The sequence below is a fragment of the Vulpes vulpes genome, chromosome 2 (genome assembly GCF_048418805.1).
Source record: "Vulpes vulpes isolate BD-2025 chromosome 2, VulVul3, whole genome shotgun sequence".
In the NCBI taxonomy this organism is placed as follows: Eukaryota; Metazoa; Chordata; class Mammalia; order Carnivora; family Canidae; genus Vulpes; species Vulpes vulpes.
The window spans coordinates 6,331,417-6,357,022 of record NC_132781.1 but is presented as its reverse complement, the minus strand read 5'-3'; the positions used below and the strand labels follow the sequence as shown (position 1 = coordinate 6,357,022).

The window sequence follows — 25,606 nt, the reverse complement described above, 5'->3', positions numbered from 1 at the left end:
AAGTGCACACGAGAATTTAGCTAAAGGTTGTTAAAGCGTCAGAGTCCCTAATCCGTGGGTTGGCTCTCCTCGATCCCCGCCAAGGGTAGGGAGAACCGGGAGCCTACGGGCCTCTCCGCCCAGTACCGGGAACTCGCCCCGCCCCCCGCCCCGACTCCGGCCGCTCGCTAACAAACACTTCCACTTCCTGAGCCCTCTTTCTTCTCGCGCCGCGGGGCGCCGCGCCGAGCACGGGCCACGCCCCCCGCGCGGGGCCACGCCCCCCGCGCGCTCCCATTGGTCGGCGTCGTTCACCCGGCCCGAGCGCCCCTGCCCGAGGCCTCTGATTGGGCCGCGGTGTCCACACCCTCGGGCCGGCCCCGCCCCCGGGATAAGGGGCTGGAGCAGCTTCGCGGGCGCTCAGACGCCGCGCGGGGTGCGGATTGGCCCACGCGCTCCTGCTCCGGCTCCTCGCAGCCCGCAGCCGCCGCTCGTCTCCCACCTGTTGGCTCAGCGCGTCCCGCGGCGCGGCGCGGCGGTTCTCTGCAGCGCGCCCCCCCTTCCGCCTGCGGGTCCGCCGGGGCGGGGAGAAGGGCGGCACCGGCCCCCAACGGGACCCCACGTCGCACCGCTGAGCCGTCGCGGGGCGAGATGAGCGCGGACGCGGCGGCCGGGGCGCCCCTGCCCCGGCTCTGCTGTCTGGAGAAGGGCCCGAACGGCTACGGCTTCCACCTGCACGGGGAGAAGGGCAAGGTGGGCCAGTTCATCCGGCTGGTGGAGCCCGGTTCTCCGGCCGAGAAGGCGGGGCTGCTGGCCGGAGACCGGCTGGTGGAGGTGAACGGCGAGAACGTAGAGAAGGAGACCCACCAGCAGGTGGTGAGCCGCATCCGCGCCGCGCTCAACGCCGTGCGCCTGCTGGTGGTGGACCCCGACGCCGACGAGCGGCTGCAGAAGCTGGGCGTCCCGGTGCGGGAGGAGCTGCTGCGCGCCCAGGACGGGCCCGGGCAGGCCGAGCCGCCGGCCGCCCCCGAGGCGCGGGGGGCTGGCGCCGAAAGCGAGCCGCAGGCCGCCGCGCAGGAGCCGCGCGAAGCCGAGAGGAGCGGCCCGGAGCGGGTGAGTGTGCGGCCCCGAGCCCGCGGCGACCGGGACGGGGTGGGACGGGGTGGGACGGGGGATCGGGAAGAGACAGAGCCAGGCGCCCCCGGACGGCCGACCCCGCGCCCGCCTGCTCCTTCTGAAACCAGATCCCCGGGGGGGAGGTTGCTTCCGCCGGCCGACAGGTCGCGCTGGAGGTTGCTGGCCTGGGGCTGCGTCCCGTTACCCCCACGCGCCTGCCCAGACTGGGCCGCGGGGCGCCTGGCCACCTGCGCTTCTCGTCCCTTGGCCTTTGGGAGTAGCAGGGAGGGAGGGCAGCTCGAGGGAGCCCAGGCGTCTTTCCCCGGCCCTGCTGGCGGCGTCTGCTCCCGCTCTTCGGAACCCCCCAATCCAGGCCCTCCTGGGCCACCCCCTTCCCAGCCGCCGCGGAGGTGCCAGTTTCCTCCACGGCGCCTGCGGGTGGTAGATGAAGCTGGGGTGAGCGACCCCCACCCCGACTCCCGAAAGCTAGAGGAATGACAGCCCCCTTTCGGTGCGGAGCCCCAGCACGAGGGGAGGGAGGGGTCGCCGACGGGGTCCCCCCCGCACCCTGGCACCCCGCACCCCCGCACCCCGCACCCCCGCCGGCCGGTGCGTGTATCATTAACTTCATCCCGCCTGGACTTCATCCTCCTGAAGTACAGTGTGACTTTTAACAAGAGAGGAAGCCCCACCACCTCTGGGCGAAGTGTGGGGGTGGGGGTGGGGGGTGGGGAGGAGGTGCAGAGGCGTCTGGGGACGGGGGTGGCGGCCCTGCCACCCAGGAGGATTTATGAGTCTCAGGAATGTGAGGAGTAAGCGCTAGCTCGTATCTGGGAACGGGAGGGGAGGACCTTGGAGGAAGAGCAGCGGCTGGGAGGAAGGAGGGGACTGAGTGGTGCCTGTTGCTGGGCGATGCACAAGCCAGCGGGACTCAGCCCCAGGCAGGTGGTCTTGCCCTGTCGTTGTCTGTCTCACTCCAGTCCCCGGACAGCAAGCAGGCTGGTTGCCTTTTACCCATGTTTGGGGTTTCTCACCAAACGATCTCAGTTTGGATCAGCTACAGGTGGGGCAGTAGCAAAACAGGAGTTGGGATGAGAGCCTCTTGTCCCCAGAGAGTGAAGGGGGAAGGCTTAGGGTACAGACTGGGGGCGGAGGGGGGAGTGGAGCACAGCCTGGGCCTCTCAGGGCCCATTTGGCTTGCACCAGCTCTCCACCTGGTGGCAGCGTGTGGCAGGAGTGTCCATGGTGCCAACAGAAGCCTCCTGGACATAGAAAGGGCACCCTTCAGCCTTAAGGTAGAAGGTGGAGCCCGAGAGGACCAGCTGGTTTGGTGGAAGTGAGGTCACCAGGAGCCCCATCCAGCCGGAGCTGGGTGCTGGGAATACTAGGGCCGCCAGGCTCCCACTTCCTGCCGCTGCCAAGCTGGCATTGGCAATGGCGGGGGAGGGGTCGGAGCATCCCTGGCAAGGGTTTTACACTAGGGAGTTGGAACCCATGACCTCTGATCCCAGGCAGAAATCCAGTTTGAACTTCGTGCTGAGCTGAGTGTATCAATTTGCCATTCCCTTTTTCCTTGCTTGCTTTTTTTTTGGACTTTGGCACTGGCACCAATAACCACCACCCCACTCCCCATCCCCCGCCAAGATGCTGTTATGTTCAGCTCCTCCCCTTGCCCTTTCGGGTTTTTTTTTTTTTCTTTATCTTTTTTTTTTTTTTTTCTGCTGCGTGCGGGAGGATCCGGGGAGAGGTGGAGGATGCCAGGGGCGTGGAGGCTTGACCTAGCTTATGCACGCCCACCATGCCATCTGAAAAAGCAGCGGAGCTTGCCTTCCTGCTTTCTGAGAATCGGATTCCTCCAGATAGTGACATGACATCTGCATTTGTGCATACTTTGTTATGTTAGGCCAGGAGAGGAAAGTCTAGTACCCTCCAGCCAGTCCTGCGGACACCATCACCAGACCTCTTGGGCCCTTTCAGGTCAACAGGCAAGTCACGGAACTTCCCTGAGCCTTGGTTCTCCCATCTGTAAAATGGAGAGTGTTGTAATACAGTGACACCTGCCTCCTCCAGGATTTTACAAATAGTGGGAAGTATGTGAGTCCCAAGTGGATGCTGAATTGAGCACTTCTCTGTACAGGCATTTGAGCGAGGATTCCTTCATTCTCATGCAAAGCCAGTCCCTTTGGTAGGAAATTCCCATGAAATCTGGTATGGTGGCCATGCAAGGGACCACCACTCTGTCATTGGGAAAAGAGGGAAAAAGCTAATAAACACAGTAAGACTTACTTTTTCCCTAAAAAGCATCTCCTATAAAGAATTTGAGTTTTACTAATTTGCTGTAGCCTGAATTTGTTTGCAAAGTGGGGACTCTTATCGTATCTTTATTGGTTCTCACAAGTGAGAAAGGTGTTAAGTGGAAAATTTCCACACAGAGAGTGGGCGGCAGATGATATTTCATTGGGAGGACCGGCCTGGGTCGAGAATCATACAGGGCAGAGGGTGTGGGGTCCCTGTAGAACCTCTTGAGTGGGGGGAAGGGGACTTCCAATTGTGCCCACCTGCTCTGTTGGTGGTTTCCCCACCCCCACTGAGAGAGGAGTAACAAAACAACACCCCAGCTTACCTCCCCCCAGTCCCCACCCCCACCCCTGCAGTCACAGTGGTGGATGGGCAGCAGGCCTGAGCCACCTCAGCTGTACTAGCTGGGCCGCCTCAAGCCAAGTGTCTTAACCTCCCTGTGCCTTCTGGTGTATGTTGGGATCACAGCAGCTGCCAGATGGGTGGGATAATAGGGGGTGGTCAGTAGCTCTGTGCCTGGCACTAAGTAAGTGCTCAGCAAACGTCACTCTTGGTATTGGAACTGATAAGTATTTCACGGTGATCGTTACATGCCCACCCCTGGGGCAGCCAGCCCTGGATCTACCCCTCATTGGGCAAGTGCAGCCATATCCAAGCCTGGCGCTCAATGAGTGCTCAATTAGAGGCTGCTGTTCTTGAATAATCGAAAAGTGTTCTGCAGCCCTTCCCAATCCAGCAGCCGGAGGATAACTACCCTTCAGCCTGGGAACCTGTCAGTCCCCTTCTCCACAAGGCACACTCTGCAAAACTACTCACGGCCCTCGGAGCCTTTCCTAGAGCCCACTAGCAGAATGAGATTTTCCTTTGCTCTCCTCCTCCTCCCTGTCCCATACATCTTTTCTTGCTCTGAACACACAGTATTTGAGTCAGTTGTTCATGATCTTGACCCACTGCGATGGTGAGGAGGTCAAAGGCTGAGGCTTCTTTGTACTTACATCCCCATAGCTGTGCCTGGCCCTGAGTAGGGAGGGGCCCACATAATTTTTGAATGAATGAATGTCGAACAGCCATCAGGCACCTTTATCCTAATTCATCTCAGTCCAGCACACCTGGACCTATTTGTGCCCAGAGATCAGAATTCCAGACAGAACCTACCCACTCCTTTTTCTTGCCTGCTAGCAGCTTCCATCTATGGACTAGAAAGCTAAAATTCTGGACGTCATGGTCAGCTGGCTCTGCCACCCTAATTGTCCATTGTTGGCTGCAAACCTCAGCTTCTTCCTCTGGAAAGTGGGAACACCAGAACCCACCATGCAGGATTTTGGGGAGACTTTTTTGGGGGGGCTGGGGGAGATTTGATGAAATGATAGGGGTGTGTGTATGTGTCGGTGCCCAGCTTGGAATGTGTTCTTGCCAGACCTGACTCTGATCCCAGAGGCAGAAACAGCACAGGGGTACCTGGCTCTCTCAATCGGTGGAGAGTGGGACTCTTGGTCTCAGGGTCTTGAGTTTGATTTCCCATATTGGATGTGGAACCTACTTAAAAATTTCAAATGAGGGATCCCTGGGTGGCGCAGCGGTTTGGCGCCTGCCTTTGGCCCAGGGCGCGATCCTGGAGACCCGGGATCGAATCCCACATCGGGCTCCCGGTGCATGGAGCCTGCTTCTCCCTCTGCCTATGTCTCTGCCTCTCTCTCTCTCTCTGTGACTATCATAAATAAATTAAAAAATACCTTTAAAAAAATTTTCAAATGTTAAAAAAGAAAGAAACAGTGCGGGGCACCCCAGGCAGCAAGGTGGTGGGTGGACACAATTAACTGGCGGACTACCAACTTCCTTCCCGGGACAGGCCATTCCACACTGTCCCAGTTGGTGTTTGGAAGGGCACAACAGAATCTGAGCTGCAGGATGTTTGGATTTTAAATCAACGGGGTATGTGATAGTTTGAGTGTTGTTGGTTCCTTCTCATAAGCTGCATATTTGGGATCTCTTTCTCTTCTGGTTCTTACCTTCAGGCTCCTATAAAGTTAAGTCAGTAAATCTGGGGGTGATTCTCTTGGAGACAGAATGGGGCATCCTTCTCCATGTGTCTAGATGCAGGCCTTTCTCACTTTCTCTCCCTCTCCAGCCTCCCATCCCATGGGGCGCCAGGGAGGTGGGGGAGCATTTAGGAATTAGTGCTGCAGGCCTTTTACAGAGAGAAGCCAGAGTTCTCGACCCTAATACTACTAGATGCTCCTCTGCGTGTTGCTGCTCTGAGATGGAGCAGCCATAGCGAGGAAGGAAACTCAAAAGTTCTAGTGCAGCCTTGTGCCACAGAGATACTGATGTTCATTTCATGGATTCCCCTAGGACAGGACAGCCCTGCAAATTAGGTAGCAGTTTTTCCATTTTGTGAGCCGAGAGTAATCATTTCAGTAAATGATAGCTATTATTTGTGTCCGGCAAATGTGCTGTGCACTAAACATGCCCTCTATCGGGGCGCCTGAGCGGCCCAGTCCATTAAAGCATCCAAGTCTTTTTTTTTTTTTATAAGATTTTATTTATTTATTCATGAGAGACACACAGAGAGGCAGAGACATAGGCAGATGGAGAAGGAGGCTCCCCACGGAGAGCCTGATGCGGGACTAGATCCCAGGACCCCAGGGACACACCCTAAGCCGAAGGCAGGCCCTCAACCACTGAGCCCCACAGGTGCCTCAGCATCCAACTCTTGATTTCAGCTCAGGTCCTGATCTCAGGGTCATGAGATGTGCTCAGTGGGGGAGTCTGCTCTTTCGTTCAAATGTGTGTGCTCACTCTCTCAAATAAATCTCTTAAAAAAATAATAATATGCCTGATGTCATTCAATCTATAAAACAGCCCCATGAGGCAGATATTAGCCCCCATGGTCTACATGGAAACTGAGCCTTGGTCGGTCCAGGTGGGCTGCCCCAGGCTGTCAGCTAGTGAGCCCTTACCACGTGGAGGGGGGTGTATCCTGGAACCCAGCTCTCGCTGACTCCAGTACCTACACATCTATTTATTCAGCCACACATTTGACTTGTACCTGAGGGCCTGACTGTCCAGCTGGTGTCTCTGCCCATCACATCCTGGGCCACATAAGAGCCATCACGTTGGAATAAATTCAGGCTCCTTGCGAGGAGGGGTCCAGGTAGCTTCCTTCCCTAGGGGGTGTCCTTTGGCACCATCAGGAGAATGTATCAGCCCTGATGGAAGCCCTCAGCCCAGAAGTGGCCTGGCTCTGGCCCCAGCTTCTGCCTTGATGGGCTGGGACCAGGAGTCTGGCCACCAAGTCTCTCCTTAACCTGACCCCCTGGATCCTTGCACATAGGGCACCTCCTGAAGGCCAACCTCTACTGTTGGCCTTGGCTTTACTTCACCCCTGGAATAGGACAACTCACCACGTCCCCAGCCCTCTGGGTATTGTTTAGTTTCCTGTGTCCTGGAAAATGATGAGTGGCACAGATTCCCTAAAACTGGGGTTGAAGTGCTGCTCACTCATTGCTGTGTTGTCTGAGGCTAGAGCTCTGACTTCTAGAATTCAAGGCTCTCACCTCTTCCTGGGTGTGTTATAAGGTCATGGTGCCCAATTCAAGTGTGTGTGTTGAGGGGGGATGATTTATAAAACTGTTTGGGGGGTCATCTGGGTGGCTCAGTCAGTTGTGTCCCCTGTGTGATTTCAGATCAGATCATGATCTCAGAGTCGTGGATCGAGCACCTGTGGTAGGACTCTGCTCTGGGCGGGGGCCTTGAGATTCCATCTCTCTGCCCACCCCCCCAACGCCCTTTGGGCAGGCACTGACGCACACTCTCCCTCTCTCAAATAAATAAGTCTTTTTTTTTTTTTTAAGAAAAGGAAACTATTTGGAGCTGACAGCCTAATGGTTGAGAGTGAGGCCTCTAGGATATCAGCAGGCCATTGTGGCAGCCACTGGCCACATGTGGCTCTTAGTACTTCAGGTGTGCTCATCCCAATTGAGATGTGCTGGAAGTATGAAATGCACGCCAGATTTTGAAGACTTCATACAAACAAAAAGATGTAAAACATGCCATTAATCATTTTTAAGTGGATTCCATATTGAAATGGTAACAGTTTGGGTTTATTATATGAAATGAGATAATTATGATTAATTTCTCATTTCTTTTTTACTTTGACGTGACTCCTGGGAAATTTTAAATTGCCTACCTGACTGGCATTCTGTTCCCATCAGACAGTGCAGCTCCACATCTGAGTTCAGAGCCTACCTCCTCCTCCCCTCCACTGCACACTTGAGCAGTTTATGTGATCTTTTTGAACCTGAGTGATACCTTCCTCACAGGATTGAATGAGAAAATACCCATAAAATCCTAGTGCAGTCCTTAGCAGTCCTTGGCACACAGTAAGTGCTCAGTAAACGGTAGCTTCTGTTTGTTAATATAGCCCCGATTCCACAAGCTCTCTGAAGGTCTGTAGCTGCAGGAGTTAAATCCAGTGAGTCCTGGAAGGAGGGTGAGGATAAGGCTGGATGAGGATGCAGTGGCTGTGGAGCAGGCGGGCATGGGGCGGCCAGCCTGGATGGTGTCCAGCCAGGCAGCAGCCCACGTACCAGCCTGCTCCATCCCAGGCTTGCCCAGCCCTAGGCAGACCTGAGCCAAACTCTTTCGGGTGGGTCTCTGGCCGACACCAGCAGAAAAGAACCAGAGGGAAAAGCTGGCTCAGGACCCCTTCCTGGGACCTTGGAGAAGTAGCTCCCTCTTTAGCATATGGATCCCACCTGGATCTAACCAGCTGAGTTCCAGAGCAGGGCCTTCCAACTAAGAAACAGGAAGGACAAGATCAAAAGCTAGAGTAGCTCCTTTTTTTGCACATTAAGGTGCCCACCTTCCCTGCACAGACCTGGGCGGGGGAGGTCTGTAGGGTGAAGTGAAGCCACACCAGGGTGATGGAGTGAGTATGGGTTAGTGGCCGCCAAGCATTTTGTACCCAAGTGAAGAGAGGATACCTTTAGCCTACAGCTCTGGACGCTCACTGGCCAGTGGTCAGAGCTCCTGGTCACCTCCCAACCTGCCTGAGGACAGTGCCCCCTTGCTGCCCGGTCACATGTCACCCTTAGGCCAGGCCAGCTCTCACCGTCCATCGTGGCTTCCTTGAAGAGCTGGCACCAGACCCAAGCTGTGTCTCTAGTGTTCCGTGAGACAATGAGCTGCGTCGCAGAGCAGCCACCGTTCCTCCTGCCCAGGGTACCTCTTATCCAACCTCCACCAGCACAGCCAGGGCTCCTACGCACTGCCCTGTCCCCTTGTCTCCCACCCCATTGTTGGGGCTGATCTCCCTGGGACAGCAGGCATTGGTCTTATCTGCATAAACAAGAGGCCTTGGCTGGGTTGAGGAAAGGGCAGACTTGGGAGGTGAGGGTCACCTCTATTGTTCCCCCAGCCACCCTGGTGGTCTTTTAGCTCTTCCAGCCCATTCCTTGTGGGGCCCAGAGCTGCCTGGCCTTCTGGAAGCAGCCTGGCTATGTTCTGTAGGGCCCATCACCATGACACCTGCCAGGGAGGGGCTGGGCCCAATGGGGCGTTGGCCCCCAGTAGCCCTCCCCGAAGAGGAACAGGGAGCGGCCCTGGGCCTGCTCCCCAGAGACGGGCACTAGGATTAGGGTATCGACTTTCCTCGGCTTTCCAGGTGGCTGCTGGTGGCGCCTATTGAATTCCGCACCCGCAGTCCGCTTGGACTGCGTGGGTGGAGGTGACTGGGCGGCCACTCAGGCTGGGCTGAGCTCCCTGGGAGAGAAGAGGGAAGGGATGGTCCTGTGGGCCTGTGACAGGGTTTGGGACAGCCTGACAACCTGAGGGTGGGAGAAGGCTCTGGGAGAAGAGTCTGGAGGCGGCTCTGCCGGCAAGATCTTTTGGAAAGCTTGTCTGATGTTGCCTAGAAGTGAGACTCAGGCCCACCCAGCACCCCAGTCACCCCAGCTCATTTGCTCCGTCCTTTGGCCACCATTGCCTCTTGCCCCTTCCTCTTGCTTCCGGGTCTCCACCAGGCTCCTCACTGAGCAGATCCTGACTTCTCCTTCTGAGCCATCATCGTCACTGGGAGCCCCACCTGGCACTCTGGCCACTCTGAGGCCGGGTTCCCCTTGAAATTCCCGCCCCCCCCCACCCCCTCCTGAGCTCCTGGGGGCCGCACACCAGGACCAAGATGGCCTGGACTTTCCATCTACCCGATTTCCCCGGAGCCAGAACCCAGTCCTGCTTCAGCGTTGGGGGTTGGGGGTTGGGGCCCAGGAGCAACAGTGGCCAGGCTCTACCCAGGCACCTGACCCCTCCCCATCAGATCCCCAGGGAGGCTGCCCCCAGGGACTCCTCCTGCAAGCACCAACCTCCACCCTGGCTGGGATGGGCTCCTTTGATGGGCTGACTCAGCAGCTGGCAGTGACACCTCCTAGAGACAGCTGGGGGAGGGGTGGAGTAAAACTGGCTGGTCTCCCTGGAAGAATGAGAAGCCCCCACCCCTCCCATGAGAAGGGAGGGGAAGGAGGGAGCGAGGGAGCGAGGGAGCCTCCGGGGCCTTGGGAAGGAGGGCGCTAAGATGGAGCCTGTGTCGGTGTCTGAACACTTCAGAAAACCACCTGCTGCTGCTTGTCCCCAAGCTCAGCCACCCCCAGAGGGCAGTGGAGCAGGTCCCAGTAAAGGGGGAAGGGAGCAGTGGGGGAGCTGAGCCCCATTTCCTCCAATCCTCATGGCTTGGGACTGGCAGAGGGGAGCAAGGTTCAAAGCAGGCCCTCCGGCTTTGATGATAGGGCACCAGAAGGTGCAGGGAAGCATGGAGGATCGGGAAGCATGCCCCCAGCACTGGGACCCAGGCCCGATGGCCCTGCTGGCCAGGAGCAGCACTCCCCGAACCACTGGGCTGCCCCAGCCCGGGCCTGCCCACCGCAGCCCTGCTTATCCCAAGTCAGGCTGGAGCTCTGGCCGCAAGAGGCCTTGAACACCCGGAAGGAAGGCTGTGGTTTCATCAGCCACCAGCTGCCTCCCAGCAGAGACTGCAGCCACTGCGGGGGAGCAACCCATGTTTACGACTCCTGCTGGGTTCTCCTCCCAGTCTGGACTCGGGTCCTTTGGGGCCAGCCCGTGGATGGTGGAAAGAACACGGGGTCCAACTCAGAGACCTTGCTGGAGCTCTGGCTCCTCCACTGTGAAGCCATGGGACATTAGGCCGTGGGCTTAATATCTGGACTCTGTTTCCCCGTTTTGAAAATGGGGTGACCAGCCCCAGCAAGGTGGCTATGGGAAGGCTCTTTGGAATGAAGGGAGGTGGAGGGGAGCGGGGACGTCAGAGCTGCTCGCACCACTGGCCCCCCCACCCCCCACCCAGCCCCTGGTGCGATCCTCCCCACTTTCTCAGGGTGATTGCGGGCTCTGCTGGCTGGGGCAGAAAGCTGAGCCTGCAAGGTGGTGGCAACTGGTCAGACCTGTTCCTGCTCACCTCGGCCTGGGGGAGGGCTGGGCTGGCAGCTTTGTGGAGGGATTAGCTGGAGGGGAGAAGAGCCTCACTTACTCCTGAACAATATCCCGTGGGGGCTGCCAGGGGATAAGCAGCGCAGGTGGGGGGTGGGGAGCCGGGGGAGGGGCTCCTAGGATTGCACCCTGGCCCCACTGCACCCCGCCAACAGGGAGTTTGAGAGAAGGGGATGTTTCACAGCCACTGGGGTCCCCCTCTGCCCCTCCCCCACTTTTTTATTGCTTGCCTCTCTGTCTTTGCTATTGTATGGGGTGAGGGAAGCCTACTGAAGGAGAAACTAGGGAAGGGCCCAGGGCCTGTGGCCCAGATCAGGGTGACTGCAGGTCCAACCATCACACCTCCTTCCTATCTTCCTCTCCACACACACCCCGCCCCCCCACCAACATCCTGAAACACAGAGACTTGCCCGGGCAGTTAAAGGAAGGCAAAGTCATCCTTTGGCCACCGCCCCCCCCAACCCCCCCGTGAGAGTGGAGGGGTGGGGAGCCCCAGATGGGACTGGCAAGTTGGGGCAGGAGGCCTATAAGCCCTCCTCTCCTTCCCTGCCTCCTGGCCAGCTCTACTCCCAGCTGGGGACTGGTGTTTCAGAGCAACCTGGTCCCCACCCTATTCCCCAGAATCTCCCTTCTCAGCTTTATGGACTATTCGGTAGTGTTCTCAGCACTGGGAAAAGTCTATATGTGCAGGAGGATTTTGAAGTTGTGAAGTGTCCCCACCTGTATGAATTATCTCACTTGGCCTCACAGTGCCCTTGGGACCCTAGGAGGCAAGTGGCACGAAGAATGGTCTATAAATGAGGAACCTGAAGCACTAGAAGGAAATGACTTGCCTCAGGTCACATAGCTAATAAGTAGGGAAGCTGGTGTGGGGGCCAGGGCCTTGATTCTGGCCTTTGCTCATTGCCTGGTGGCCTGGGAGATCACCCGGAGCTAGCAGGCTGGCTGCTACAGCCCTGCCCAGGCCTGGGAGGAAGGGGAGAGGAACCCCTGAGTTAGGCCTTGGGCTCAGGCTTCTGGCCAAGGTTTCAGGTTGCTTGGCCCATGCATACCCAGATTCCCTCCATCGTGTACATGTGTCCTAGGGCTGCAGCATCTAAGCTAAGCTGCTTAAGTTGGACAAAGGATGGTGAAAACCATTTTCAGCTGAGTGTCCGAGTGCTGGAGAGAAACCTGCTTGAGCCCTTTCACTAGGTCCCCACCCTGAGCCATGGCCACAGCCACAGCCACAGCCACGTTGGGCTCCCTGCAGCCCTGCCCTGCTTCTCATGGTCCTTTCCCCAGTCAGGCTTTCCCAACAGAGTCTTTGAGGTTCTACTGTGGGGGTCCCTATCCTGTCCAGGACTCTGCTATGCTTCCCCCCCAGCTCTGTGGTTATCTGGCCTCCTGCTTCCTTTTGGCTGGGCCATTTGGCTTGGATGGGGAAAGGCTTTACTATAAACACTCTGACCAGCTTTCAGTAAACACCTCCCCTGTGTCCCCTGCTGCAAAGAACGGGGTACCAAGGGGCCCAGGATCCCCGGTCATCCAGTCAGGCTGGCAGTGGCGTGGCCCTCACCCCCAGGAGGGCCAGACTGAAGTTTTTAGAGGGGAGGGATAAGGTAGCAACCAAAATAACACAATTATATCTTAGGATGGCACAAGAGGAGGGGGCTTGAGCTAATCTGACCCCACCTCCCATTTGCCAGAAGAGGTAACTGGCTTGGATGAGGCACCTGGGCAGTTGGCTACAATGCCAGGTCTTCTGGGTCCCAGCCCAGCATTCTCTCAACCTGCTGTGTGGGATCTCAGCAAACTTGCCTTATTCCCAAGTGCTGAGGAGGGTGGAGCAAGGAGGGGTCAGGTGCAGGGCAGGGAGGGCGGGACCTAGGATGATGGAGAATGGCCACGGCCCCTCCTTTACCCCCACAGCGTGAGCTCCGGCCTCGGCTCTGCGCCATGAAGAAAGGCGCCAACGGCTACGGTTTCAACTTGCACAGCGACAAGTCCAAGCCAGGCCAGTTCATCCGGGCGGTGGACCCAGACTCACCTGCTGAGGCCTCGGGGCTCCGGGCTCAGGACCGCATTGTGGAGGTAATGCTTCTCACGCTCTCCAGGCCCTGCCTTCCTGACTAACCTCCCCACCTATGAGCAGCCCCTGGGGCAGCAGCCATCACACCATCTGCTCCTAGCTTAGCCCAGGGGTTCTGGGCAGCCCATAGGTGCCAGGTCAATAGAGGGAGTGAGGGAGCCAGAGAGAGGGGAAGAACGGTGGGCAGGAGGGAGGGTGGTGGATGGTGGACTCCCTTCCTGCCCTCACCTTCTCTGGGTTCTTATTCACCCAGAGACACACTCAGTGGCCCAGGAGTCGCCCATCCATCCCAGGAGATGTGTGGGGCCACCCAAGGAGTTTCCTACTGCCTGAGGGCTCCATGCTGGCAGGTGCACTCAGACACTCTTGGGAGGTGCTCAGGAGGAAAGGAAACATGAACCCCGTGCCTTGGGCAGGCCCCAGAATCTCAGTCTTAGAGCCTCAGAGCTAGATCAGCTCTCCCAAGACTTCTCATTTTACATGTGAGCAAACCACAGCCCTGAGCGGGAAGTCGGACACAGACACATAGAAACGCGAGGGCCCATCCCAGGCCTCCCTGATCTTTCCTGCCCTGTCTGTCCCAGCTGTGTTTGTTTAGTCTTTTCTCTGTATTTTCTTTGGCTTTTCTCATGTGTCCTAACTCCTCATTTGATTGTCAAGTGGGAGGACCACTTGGCTTAATTTAAGACTCCACAGGCAAGGAGGACTTAGTGTCCCCAGACTACCAACTGGCCAAGGACGAAGAGGACCATTTGTATCCCCTCTGCCTCCCCTCTCCAAAAAAAAAAAAACTGTGCCATAACCCCTGCCCCCGCCCACAGGTGAATGGGGTCTGCGTGGAGGGCAAGCAGCATGGGGATGTGGTATCTGCCATCAAGGCTGGTGGGGACGAGACCAAGCTGCTGGTGGTAGACAAGGAGACTGATGAGTTCTTCAAGAAATGCAAAGTGATCCCGTCTCAGGAGCATCTGACTGGTGAGCAGGGTGGGGCAGCTGGAAGCCCCCAAGTCAGGAATGGGGGTCAGTGCTCTAGATTTGACTGTGTCCCAGGCAAGGGGTGGGCAGCTTCCCACTTAAGAACTTCCTCCGTCCCCTTTAGGGGAGGTCAGAAGTGTAGGTTGGCAAAGAGGTGCCTGATGTCAGGAGAAGAAGCGGGGATGGCAGTGGATTTCTGAGGACGCTTTATGTGATAGGGTCAGGCTGGCACGAGGGATGGGGAGGCGGGATGGATGGGGAGGCAGGATGGAGCTACTTATATTCCAGACCAAAGCTGTAGCACCAAAGGGAGGCCTCAGCTCCCAACCCCTGCACCCCCAGCAGGTTTTCCAGGCAGCACTCATGCAAGGGAAGGGTTAACTCCAGCTTTGCTTGGTCAGATCAGAGTCCAGCGACAGGGGCCCAGTGCCTCCCCTCCCTTCTCTCAGGTTGTCTTGGAAACCCAGGCTCACTGGCTCTAGAGAGCAGTGGGTCCCTCCTTGGTCCCTGGGCCCCTGCCCTCCCCATCCCCCATATGACGCTGCCAAGCCTGGCACCTCCTTCTGCCCAAGTGCAAGCCAAACAGGGCAAGGCTGCTGCCCCAGGGCAGGGAGGTGTTAAAGCAAAGCTCTGCTCTCTGGTCTGGACTTTCTCCCTGGAAAGATGGCTCCTGGAGGAGTAGGGGTGGGGGGACCTCTTTGGACTTTGCAGTGGGTGGGGCCTCCCTAAGGGTGTCAGAGTTTTATTTATAGGGGGATGATCCACCCAAAGGTCCTGCCATAGATTTAAATCCCTAGGTGGAGGGGCCAGGTGGGTCCTGGAGGTTCCTGGAAGCAGGGATGGGTCCGTGGAAGTCCCCAGCGGACTCCGAGCATGGGCAGTGGGGCACCACCCTACCCTTGTTTCCCAAGTTCACAGAAACCAGATAACTTAGTGGCCTTCTTCAGTGAGGGAGAAACTGAGGCCCCGAGAAGCCCCTTGGCAATATGGTGTGGGGAAGACAGCAAAGATCTAGATTTCACACAGTTTCTCAAATACCTTCTCCTGAGGCCTCCAGCACCGCCCCCCCCCCCCCCCCGCCACCCACCCCCACCCCCAGAAATCAGCCCTCAGACATTCCTTCCTCTTATCTCTCTGGCTAGGTGGGAAGGGCCCTGAGAACTCCAGTAATTGTAGCCTCTGGCCGGAGGAGCTGTATAGGGAGGGGCCTGAGGGCAAGTCTCTTCCCCAGGTATCCCTGGGCGAAAGGGGGGGCGGGTCCTCCAGGCCAGCTGAGTGTTACTGCCCCCACAGAGAGGAATGCCCTCCCCCCAGCAGCTGCCTCCAGACCACATGAGACCGCCTGGGGGGGAGGGCATGGGTGAGAGTCCCTGCATCCCAGTGATCCCCTGCCCAGCTGGGACGAAATGGTGAGGGTTAGGTATGCCCGACGTCCAGGCCAGAGGAAACACGCACTTAAACTAAGAGTTCAGAAAAAACCCACCCAGGCTGACCAGTCCCCCTTACAGTCAGGTGGAGCCCCCACCTGAGCGAGCACAGCAAGGGGGACCCCAGGCTGGTGTTCTTATTTTCTGAGCACCCTCACCCTCACATTGGCAAGCAGGAGCCAGGATTTTTTTTTTCTTTGAACAGAGGCAGGTACTAACCAGAATCTGGGGTGTGGTTCCAACTCTGGTGACAGCGTCTTCTCCTAGGAAACCGCAGGCTCTGGTGCCCAGGCCTGGGGATCTGCATTTCTAACAAGCGTCCCAGGAGATTCTCCTGGAATTCAGCCAGCCTGGAATTTCCTCCCTCTCTGGGCCAACAGTTTCTCCAAATTGCTCATGATCCATCCCTGGTTCCCAAGATCAACTTAGTAGCCAGAGACAAGTGTACTTTTAAGTTGCTTTGAAAATATTGGAGAGCGTTACGATGTAGCAAGGGTAAATGTTATTTTGCGCATCTGTGTGTGTGCTGGATCATCAGGATGTCAGACGGACATCCAGAGGGTTGCGGGCCAGAGACTTAGACACGGATGGAGGGCGCAAGGTCTAACTATGGCCCAAACCCCGCAGCTCTCCCTCCTCTTGGGGCGCCACTCCATCCACATTCCGCAGAGCTCCTGGACTCACCTCTGTTTTGCTTTTCCCTTTTCTAGGTCCCTTGCCTGAGCCCTTTACCAATGGGGAGATCCGGAAGGTAAAGGCAGACCCTCTAATGCTTCTCTGGCTCTCACGCCAGAGGCTGCAGGAGGAGGGTGGAAGGTGGCGCGGTTGGGCCAAGGACGGCTGTCTGGCTCAGCTTGAAACTCCTGTTGCCAAGCTGCTCCCTCCTGAGCTCCAAGCTATATAACTGCCCGTGCACCCCTCAACCCCTGTGTAGAGCCAAGGCGGTCGGGAGGCAGAGGCCCGGTCGGGGCCCCTCTGCAGCCCGCCATCCTGGTGACAGGCCCCGCCTTCAACTCCCCACCATACAGAAGGGGCCATTCTTCCCCCCAAGAACAGAGCTTCAGTGTCTGGACGCACGCTGCCTGGGCCCTGCTACTTCCAGTCTGGGTTGGAAGAACAAAGCCCCTCCTCCCCTCCTCCCTGGGCAGAAGGGAAGAGAAGGCAGTGGAGGCTGGGGAAGAGATGGCGGGGCCTGGTGCCAGCTGAGGCCACAGAGGAACCCAGGCAGAGGCTGAGCACCAAGCTGAAGCCTTGGCCAAGACCTTCACTCTAAGACAGGCTGACTCAGAGTCAGACCACAGAGCCGGAGCTCTCTGCAGGGTCTGCTGAAAGGTTCCCCCGCCCCCACCCCGCCCGGGGATCCTGCCAGAGGTTCTTGCAAAGGGAGGTGGCCCTGGACCACCTGAACCTTCTGTCACTCCATCTGTGGGCCCAGAACACTCATCCCCATTATTCCTTCAAAGCCTTCGGCTGCTTTGGGGTTAGACGTCAAGATTCCTAGGGTCAGGGCCAAGTAAACCAGTGGGCAGCAAGAAATTCAGGGAATATCACACATGTTCTCCCCACACTCCACATAGCCCCTCCATGGTCACTGGCCCAAAATGCTGGTCAAGACTGAAGGCTACTTTTGGAGGGCTGGGGAGGTGGGGTGTGTGTGTGTAAGCAATTCCACTAATCCCACAATGGTCCCTCCCACCTACGCGCGGTGGAACCAGGCTGCCCTCTGATCCTTAGAGGAATGTAAAATGTCAATCCCCAAGGCCCCAACCCCCCACCTTCCACTCTCATCAGGCCCAGGCAGCAGGGCTTCGGGGTGGATGGGAAAAGCTTGAGTGGAGCTTCTCAGAGGCACCTGTCTTCCCTGGGAACACCCTTCCGTATTCAGGATTTCCCCACCCCATCCCTTGCCAACCCACATCCCTCCTCTCTGTGCCAGGAGAACAGTCGTGAACCTCTGGCCGAGGTAGCCTCTGAGAGCCCCAGATCAGCCCTGGCAAGATCCACCTCCAGTGATACCAGTGAGGAGGTAGGCTGCTGGCTGGGCGGGCAGAGGGTGGCCCTGGGTTACAGGAAGCCCATTCCCAAGCCACACTCTCATTCCTGGCACACCAGGCTGCCTTGCAGGTCACATGCTATGCCACGTTCTGTTCTTGTGACCTGGCTCCCCTGGGCACTGCCCCAAGGGAGCCACCTTGCCGAGGCTGAGGACCGGGACGCCTCGCCAGGCACTGACTCCCGCTCTCTGCCACCGCCTCCCCCTCTTTGCAGCTGAATTCCCAAGACAGCCCCAGGAAACAGGACTCCACGGCACCCTCGTCTACCTCCTCCTCCTCTGACCCCATCTTGGACTTCAACATCTCCCTGGCCGTGGCCAAAGAGCGGGCCCACCAGAAGCGCAGCAGCAAGCGGGCCCCGCAGATGGACTGGAGCAAGAAAAACGAACTCTTCAGCAACCTCTGAGCATCCTCCCACAGGCTCCCAGGAGAGCTGGGAGGGCCGGCCAGCCCCCAGGCCCCACCGCCCTCGGACCCATCTCCCTCAGTTCCCTCGTCTTCCTCCCCACTCACTTGTCCCACCCCCCTACCCCCAATCGACATACAAATCAGCACCAGCATCCCCCTCTATCGGTGAATGATTTTTCTAGAGAACTGTGCTCTTCCCTTACCTCGGGGAAGGTGAATGGGTTTCCATCCTGCCCCAATCAGGAAGCAGACTCCCCCTGTTCCTACTGAGTGCTTCAGCCCCTCTGACACTCCCCTGGGAGATCACTGGAACCCACACCAAGCAAGGATGGAGGGACCAAGCAAGAGTCCTACACCCTCATGACTCCAAGTGATGACTGAGTCCAGGGTTGACTGAGGACTCCTGATGACAGCAACAACATTGTGGAAGGGACAGGGGTCTGTCATCCTTAGAGCTGTGGCTTGGGCATCTTATTTTTGTTCATTTGATTTTGAGTGCAGTATCAGAGTTTAGAGGGATTTTTGTCTCCTTGATTAATATGATTTTCCAGGTTGTTGCGTCCAGGATATAGTGGCAACAGCCTTAAACTTTGTTTCTGCTCCTATCCCAGAGCCCCTGGGGCATGGGGAGGGTCTGGCCACCCCTGCCCAGCCCCGCTGTCAAGGAAACTCCATCAGAAATTCAACTGGCTTCCAAACTGCCTCAGCCTCTGTGTCTTCCTTTAGAGCCCTAGGTGTTCCCAGGGGAGCCTCTGGCTGAGAGATTGGGGTACAGCCTGGAGGGGAGGTCAGTCCAAGGTTCTCGGACTCCAGGCGGGGGAGTAGAACGTGGGCGGCTGTGATCAGAGGGCCTTGGGTCCTGTAGCTGCCCAGGCTTTGCACAAGTCTTATGGGAGTGAGACCTGCCCAGCTCCTGAATGCATGAAACCGGCTGCCCCAGAGAAACCTTTATTGTAGGAAGTAGGAGGGAAGATCCACATGCTCAGAGGTCTTTATGTGGTTTCTAATTCTGGAGCACTGAAATGGTGAATCCTGCATCGAGCCTCATTTAATGCAAAGACTGGGCTTTCATCTAACCCCTCACAGCCAGTGGGGTGTAGGCTTCCCAGGAGTGGCCTGCGCTAGCACCAGATTATCTTATCTGGCCCTGGACATGCTCTGGGGCAGGTGGGGCGGAGCGGACTTTCCAAGGGCAAAATACCCTAAGCCACCTCAAGAGATCCAGGTCTCTTCCACCTCTGGCACCTGAGGCCACACCCTGGGAGCGGCCAGGGTGGCCCGCAAGGGCTGAGGCTGCCAGGCCCAGAGGTGCTTGGGAGAAGGATGGGAAGTGGATTCTAATGGAAAGCACTCATCACAGAGGACCCGGGGGCCTCTAGGGTTAAGAGAGGGGTCGGTCACTGTCTGGCCATTTGGCCTCTTGTTGGAGCTTGGATTCCGACCAACCTTATACTATTCAAAACCCTGCCACAGCACCTTGGGCTCGGCCCTCCTGCTCGCAACCTTGCCTCTACCTTGTGACCTCTCACCTGTAAGCAAGGCCTGGAGAGGACTCCACAAGACAGTGGGGTGGGGGGAGATCCCTCCCTACCTCACCTGTTGGGTGGGGCCTCTGATGAAGCTCAAGGTTGAAACTCCTTGATCGCTGAGGGACCAGACACACTACAAACCCTTTGGTACACTGCAAGCAAAGGTAGATTCCAGTTTTTTACCTTCATAGTAGCGCTGGAATATGCCAGGACTGGGGAGGAGTGGGGGACTGGGGGGGACCAGCAAGAGTTCTGGCTCTGCTACCTTGAGCCAGGCACAGCAACTCACATCAAGGTTTCCTCCCCTTGAGAATACGGACTGCCTTTGAGGGTCTCTTCCACGACCTGCCCTGAAACCTGTCCGGCCTCTCAACGGCCACCCCAGATTAGGACAGGACACCTGGGAACAGAGGAGCATCTCCCCCCCCTTCCCGCTCCAGCTCTGCCTCTGAAGCACCAGCTGCCAGGCCCTGGAGACATCCTGAGGCTGTGCCTCCGACGCCTCCTTGTGGCCGTCAGGTGCCACGGCTCCCAGAGACCCAAGAAGTGAGTAGAGCAGGAGGGGACAGGTCCCTTCAGGAAGATACCGCTGAGTGGCTTCTACTTCCTCCTGCAGCCCTTGCAACTGAGCAGAGGCTCCAGTCACAAGGAGCTTGCATCCAAAACTCCTGGATCCAGAGAGGAGAAAGGAGCAAGCACAGGATACTTGTCCACTTTCCAAGCCACCTGTCATTCAGGGCCTTGCTCGTTCATTTCCAAACTTCTTGGGGGTCACACACCCCCTGCTTCTGCAGGCCAAAAGCAGACTGAGCTCCTGCCCTGGACTGGATGCTGTAGGCTGGGCCTTCTGGTGGCTCATCTGCAAACAGGCCTAAGGAAAAGCCAGGAAAGGTGCTGTGCAGTATACTTTACTCTTAGGCAGGCCTCTACCCCAGGGTGGCGCCTCTGGCCTTCCATTCACCAGGCCCACTCGCCTCTGCTCCCACCTCCACCCACCCTGCTCCCTGTGGATTCGTGCTATCCGCTCCAGGTTCCAAGAATCCAGGTCTGGTCAGGAGGACAGCCTGGACCTGGAATCACTTATCCACACTGCCAGCCTGAGGAAGGCCAACGCAAGTCTGGCCCAGAGTCTGAAGGGCCCCTAAAGGAGATTCCCAGGCCAGAGAGGGGCTAGGGGCATTATGTCCCAAATGCCCCAAAAGTTCAGTTTCTGTTACAGGGCTCTGGTGTTTTGGATTGCATGGTTCCAACACTCCACTTCACAGAAGGTGGCTGCCCTGCCCGGAAGGCCAGCTGGCTGTCAATGAGACTCCGACGACCCATCTCTATAGCACTTCTCTTCTACATGGCTGGTCTGCTCTAGAAGCCACTGCCGCTCATGTTCATTCATTGTCAGCCTAAGTGTCACCTCTTGGAAGACGCTGCTCACTGCCACCTGTATAAGCCAGAGAGAGCAGGGGCAGCTAAGTTACAGTCACAAGCTCTAGCACCACTGGGCCCCATCACCCAGCCCAGGCCTCGCCCTCCCATGAGAGATATCCTTACCTGCTCAAAGTGAAGTTTCTGAAACATCCGGATACTTGGCTCATTTCCTTGCCCAATTTTAGCCTCAAACTTGGTCAGACCTAGTTTGGTCACCCCTCCCAGAGAAAATGAGAGAGAGAGGGATGGGACACAGGATGAAGCACCCCCCTCTTATCCCCTACCCTTCCTCTCCCGTTTGGCAGTGGAAGCACCTGTTACCTGCCCCCCAACCTCAGGCCTGAAGAAGATACTTCCCAACATGCCCATGTCCTCATCTGGGGCCTGGCCACTTCTCTACCATCTGCTCAGACTTCCTTACCATAAGACATCATCATGAGAACAGACTCGGTGCCAAAGCCTTTGCCTCTGCAGCTGGGCTCTAGGAGGAATAATGGCAATCACTGGCACCGTGTGCCAGGCTCCGCAGCAGGCACAGCAGTAATGCAGCTGCAACTTCATTTCAGCCTCAACTCAACAGTTGGTACTATCATTGCCATTATGCAGACAGGAAAACAGACACATAGCAGTTGAAATAATTTGCACAGGGGTTCCCAGCTTAGACACACCCAGCAACCTGACCCCAAAGCTGACCCCTTACCTTCAGCATGCTGCCTCATCGGGAAGTCTTAGGGGAAGGCTGTGGACCATGAAGGACACAAACTAGAGGGGCTCCTTCCACAGCACGGGAAGGATGCTCCAGGAAAGGTCTTTTATTTTGGGAGGGTCCCCAGCGCCCAGCCCCCCAGCAGGAATGGAGCAGAATGAAGTCTGAAGACCCTCAAACTCAAGGTTAAATTCACACCTAAGGGCAGCCCCGGTAGCACAGCGGTTTAGCGCCGCCTGCAGCCCAGGGTGTGATCCTAGAGACCCGGGATCGAGTCCCAAATCATGCTCCCTGCATGGAGCCTGCTTCTCCCTCTGCTGTGTCTCCGCCTCTCTCTCTCTCCCTGTGTTTCTCATGAATAAATAAATAAAATCTTTAAAAATAAATAAATTAATTAATTAATTAATTAATTCACACCTAAGCAGAAGACAGGAATAAAGTAAACCACCACGGGTGGAGCAGCAGGCTAATGGAGTGGCAGGGGGCAGTGTGCCCCAGGTAGGTGCTGGGCTCACCACTGGGAACCTCCCATTGAGCCCAGTGCCCTATGCAGCCTCAGCTGGCTTGAAGTTTAGAAGGGAGGGAAGGGAGGGCCGAGTGGAACAAACCTGCAATCATGACCTCAATCTCCCCCAAGGAGGGGTCCCCTACATTTGTGAGAAAGAGGTTTACATCTCCCGCCATGCAGCTCTCTTCCGTGGTGCTTGGCTGGGCCTGCCACTTCTCTGCATCCAGCACAATGAATGTACACTCTAAGGAGGGAGGCAACAGGGTTCTCACTTACACTTCCCATAGAAGCGAAGTGACAACAGTCTTCTGACCCAAACCAGAGAACTGTAGTATGACACCATTGCCTCTGTCTGCCATGAGGAAATTGGGCTCAGAGCTTCCTTTAGCTGATTACAAAGCCCTAAATTTGCCTCATGCAAGAAAAGATGGGACTCCAAACAGCAGCTCTATTCTCAGAAAGCAGTAACCACAACTGGGTTTGAGCAAGAGATGTGAGAGGCAGGGCCTCCATTTACAGCCAGAGCCCTAAATGCTTTACTTTCTCTAAATCCTTCTAAGCCCAATGCAGTGAGTGTGGACAAACACAAAAGCACCAGTCACAGAGACTGGCCTCAGTGGGCATCAGAGTATGATGGTTTCAGGAAACTTCCAGACCTCTCACGAAGGATTTTCACAAAGTTTCTGGGGCCCAGAAGGGCTACGGCGGGAATGAGAAAGGGAGGGATCCTGGAGACTGCCTCTGGAGCCACCCCTCCCACTGCCAGCCCAGCCCAGGGCCTCTGCTTCTCACTGTCTGCATCTTCCCGCCAGCTCTGCTGCATCGAATACTCTTGCTCCAGGGTCAGCGGTTCAGAGGCTGTCAGACGCTGCAGCTCCTCTGATTTCATCCACTCGTGGTACCTGCAGGGACAGGAGGATGGCCTTTGGCATGCAGGACTGATTCGGGAGTACAGGTCTGACATTTTATGAGATGAAGAAGTGGATGGTAGATAGGAGAACCCCACAAGGCTAATACAGAGCTCTAAAAGATCTAAGGAGGGGCTCCTGGGTGGCTCAGTCAGTTTAGCATCTATCTCTTGATTTTGGCTCAGGTCACGATCTCCAGGTTGTGAGCTAGAGCCCTGCAACGTGCCTCCTCCCCCCAGCTGGACACACCCCTCCCAGCTGGGTATTCTCTCCCTCGGCCCCTCCCCCTGCTCTTGTGTGAGCACGCTTTCTCCCCTCTTTGGGAAGAAAAAAAAAAATCTAAGGAAAGGGTTATAATAGCTCCTAAGGCAGAGGGACACAAGCACAAGACCTAGAAGCAGGCTGGTCTTACAAGAGAACTATCCAGCTTCCCATCCTGTCTCCGGGGTCAGTGCTGGGGCGCAGTCTGAAGTCAAACATTCCTCAAATTCCTGAGCGGAAGTATATGGCAATCTGACCTCCTTAAGGAAGGCTGGACATATCTCCACAAAGGCCAGACACAGGAACACCCAAAAACTACAGGGGTGCCTGGGTGGCTCAGTCAGTTAGGCATCTGCCTGGAGCTCAGGTCATGATTCCAGGATCCTGGGATCAAGTCCAATCAAGCCCTGAGTAGGGCTCCCTGCTCAGTGGAGAACCTGCTTCTCCCTCTCCCCGCTCCCCATGTGCGTTCTCGCTCCCTCTCACTCAAATAAGTAAATAAAATTAAAAAAAAAAAAAAAAGAGAATACACTCCTACATCACCACCATCCCAGCCTACCAGACCTTAGCCAATTGCCCCAGGAAGAGTCCCACGCTGGCACTCAGTTCTGGCTTTTCAAAACAGTAGACATCAGAACAACCCATCAACTCAGTTTTCTGACAAACTAACGTTAAGTCTTCAAGACTGAGCATATTTGGGGTGCCTGCATAGCTCGCACCCATGCCTGGCAGGCTACAAGTTTCAGCTCAGGTCCTGATCTTAGGGTCCTGGGATGGAGCCCTGTGTCAGGCCTCCACGCTCAGAGGAGAGCCTACTTCAGGATGCTCTCTCTCCCTCTGCCCTTCCCGCCCCCCCTTTACATAAATAAATCTTTTTTCCCCCCAGACTTAACTTACTCATTTGAGAGAGAAACAGCATGCTCAGGGGGAAGGGCAGAGGCAGAGGGAGAAGCAGGCTCCCTGCCAGGCTTGATCCCAGGACCCTGAGATCATGACCTGAGCCAAAGGCAGGCAGACACTTAACTGACTGAGCCACCCAGGCGCCTGTAAATAAATAAATATTAAAAAAAAAAAAAAAGAAAAAAACTAAGCATGCTCGCTGACAACAGAGGAATGTCACTAATTTACAATCAGGCGATCTTTCTTACACACATCTAGTTTACATAAAATAATTCCCTGCTGAGCGTCCAAAAAGGAAGCAGAGAAGACTGAAACGGAAAGGCGGGGGATGGGAGGGGTGGGGGGGGTAACTTCTTCCAGGGGTGTCCTCATTGCTTCAGCGCTCACTTCTTTCTGTAACGACTTCTCACCGCAATGTTTCTCCTTCTTAGGGGAAACAGCCTCTGAGATTCGGACTAAGGCAGGCTGACCCTCCTTGCTGCATCTTGGGAGGGCTGGCCTGCACCTCGCGTTAGGTGGACTGTTACCTAGGCACGTGCTCTGAGGTGTAGGGTACCAGCACCACCTTCTTCCCCAGCAGCAAGACGTTCTCATTTAACCTCATGGCGCCGGCCTGTAGGAGGGGAGGGCAAATACTCCAGGACCCTGCGTCTCCTCCCACTCGGGGTGGGAGCCCCGGGCCTCGAGTTTGCTAAATGCCTCCCGGAGCTCAGTGGTCAGGAGAGCCTTGGTTCCTTCTTTCTCTCGAAACCTTTCAGGGGACACGGACTCTGGACCCCTCGCGACAAGGGGAAGTGGGCCGGGTAAAGGGGACTACAAGATCCTCGCATCGCAGCTCCACGGGGCTAAGCGCGAGCTGCCGCTTCGGCGCGCCCCTTCCCTCCCACCTCGCTGACCCGCGAGGCCTCCGACCCAAGCGCCCAGGCTTAACCCCGAAGCTCCCATCACGTGCCCCGGGCCGGAGACTCCGCCCCACCATCAACTTGCAGCCTCGCTGGCGGACGCCTACGTCCAGCCCCTCTTCCCGGCGACACCCCCCCCCCGCCCCAGCCCCCGGGCCCTCTCCCCGCCTCCCGCCCCCAGCCAGGTCCGAGCAGGCCGCCCTCCCCTGTGTGCGGACCCGTGGGCCACGCTCCTCGGTCACCCCGACCGCCGAGGGCCCGGGGCGGCTCCGCTCACACCCACTCCCGGCGGACGGACGCGTCCCCAGCCCCGCGGCCCCTCCTCCCCGCACGCGGGCGGAAGTGCCCCTCCCCCGCTTCCGCCCCGCAGACGGCGGCCGCCGGGGCCCAATCCCGGTCCCGCCTCCTCGAGGCGTCCAATCAGCGCGCTGCGCCCCGCCCGGGGCGCGCACGGCCAAAGTGGCCGCCGGGCGCGGGCGCATGCGCGCTGCGGGCGCTGGTGCGGGACAGCTGGCGCCGGCGGCGGCGGAGGGGTCGGAGGCGGCGGCCGCGGCGGCCCGGAGCGAGCCGGGGTGCAGGTGTCCGGCCGGGCTGGGGGGACGGGCCGGGGCGGCGCCAGGCTCGGGGCTGCTCCAGGACGGA

The 25,606-nt window shown here is 57.2% G+C and overlaps 3 protein-coding genes across 10 annotated transcripts in view; 2 read left to right on the top strand and 1 right to left on the bottom strand.

Moving 5' to 3' along the window:
- The first annotated feature begins 393 nt into the window (after positions 1-393).
- NHERF1 (NHERF family PDZ scaffold protein 1) lies at positions 394-18,534 on the top strand. The gene is made up of 6 exons (XM_072746675.1): positions 394-1,092; positions 12,805-12,966; positions 13,786-13,939; positions 16,077-16,117; positions 17,303-17,392; positions 17,635-18,534. The coding sequence occupies exons 1-6, from the start codon at positions 631-633 to the stop codon at positions 17,824-17,826; spliced, it is 1,101 nt and encodes a 366-aa protein (XP_072602776.1). The 5' UTR covers positions 394-630; the 3' UTR covers positions 17,827-18,534.
- Positions 18,535-18,760: 226 nt separating this feature from the next.
- On the bottom strand, positions 18,761-25,292 carry NAT9 (N-acetyltransferase 9). 5 transcript variants are annotated; one of them, XM_072746678.1, is made up of 7 exons: positions 25,183-25,288; positions 24,590-24,675; positions 22,786-22,895; positions 22,094-22,237; positions 21,201-21,260; positions 20,903-20,997; positions 18,761-20,792 (listed from the first exon to the last, which is right to left on the bottom strand). In XM_072746678.1, the coding sequence occupies exons 2-7, from the start codon at positions 24,664-24,666 to the stop codon at positions 20,658-20,660; spliced, it is 621 nt and encodes a 206-aa protein (XP_072602779.1). In that variant the 5' UTR covers positions 24,667-24,675; positions 25,183-25,288; the 3' UTR covers positions 18,761-20,657. The 5 variants fall into 5 exon arrangements, with proteins under 5 accessions (XP_072602779.1, XP_072602780.1, XP_072602782.1 ...); XM_072746679.1 differs by having other exon boundaries at positions 20,903-20,982; XM_072746681.1 differs by lacking the exon at positions 24,590-24,675 and having other exon boundaries at positions 25,183-25,292.
- Positions 25,293-25,436: 144 nt separating this feature from the next.
- TMEM104 (transmembrane protein 104) overlaps positions 25,437-25,606 on the top strand; it is a 56,637-nt gene continuing 56,467 nt past the window's right edge. For all 4 annotated transcript variants that reach the window (XM_072746674.1, XM_025999701.2, XM_025999703.2 and 1 more), the window contains exon 1: positions 25,437-25,542. The gene's annotated coding sequence lies outside the window, so the exon portion shown is untranslated. The remainder of the gene's footprint in view (positions 25,543-25,606) is intronic.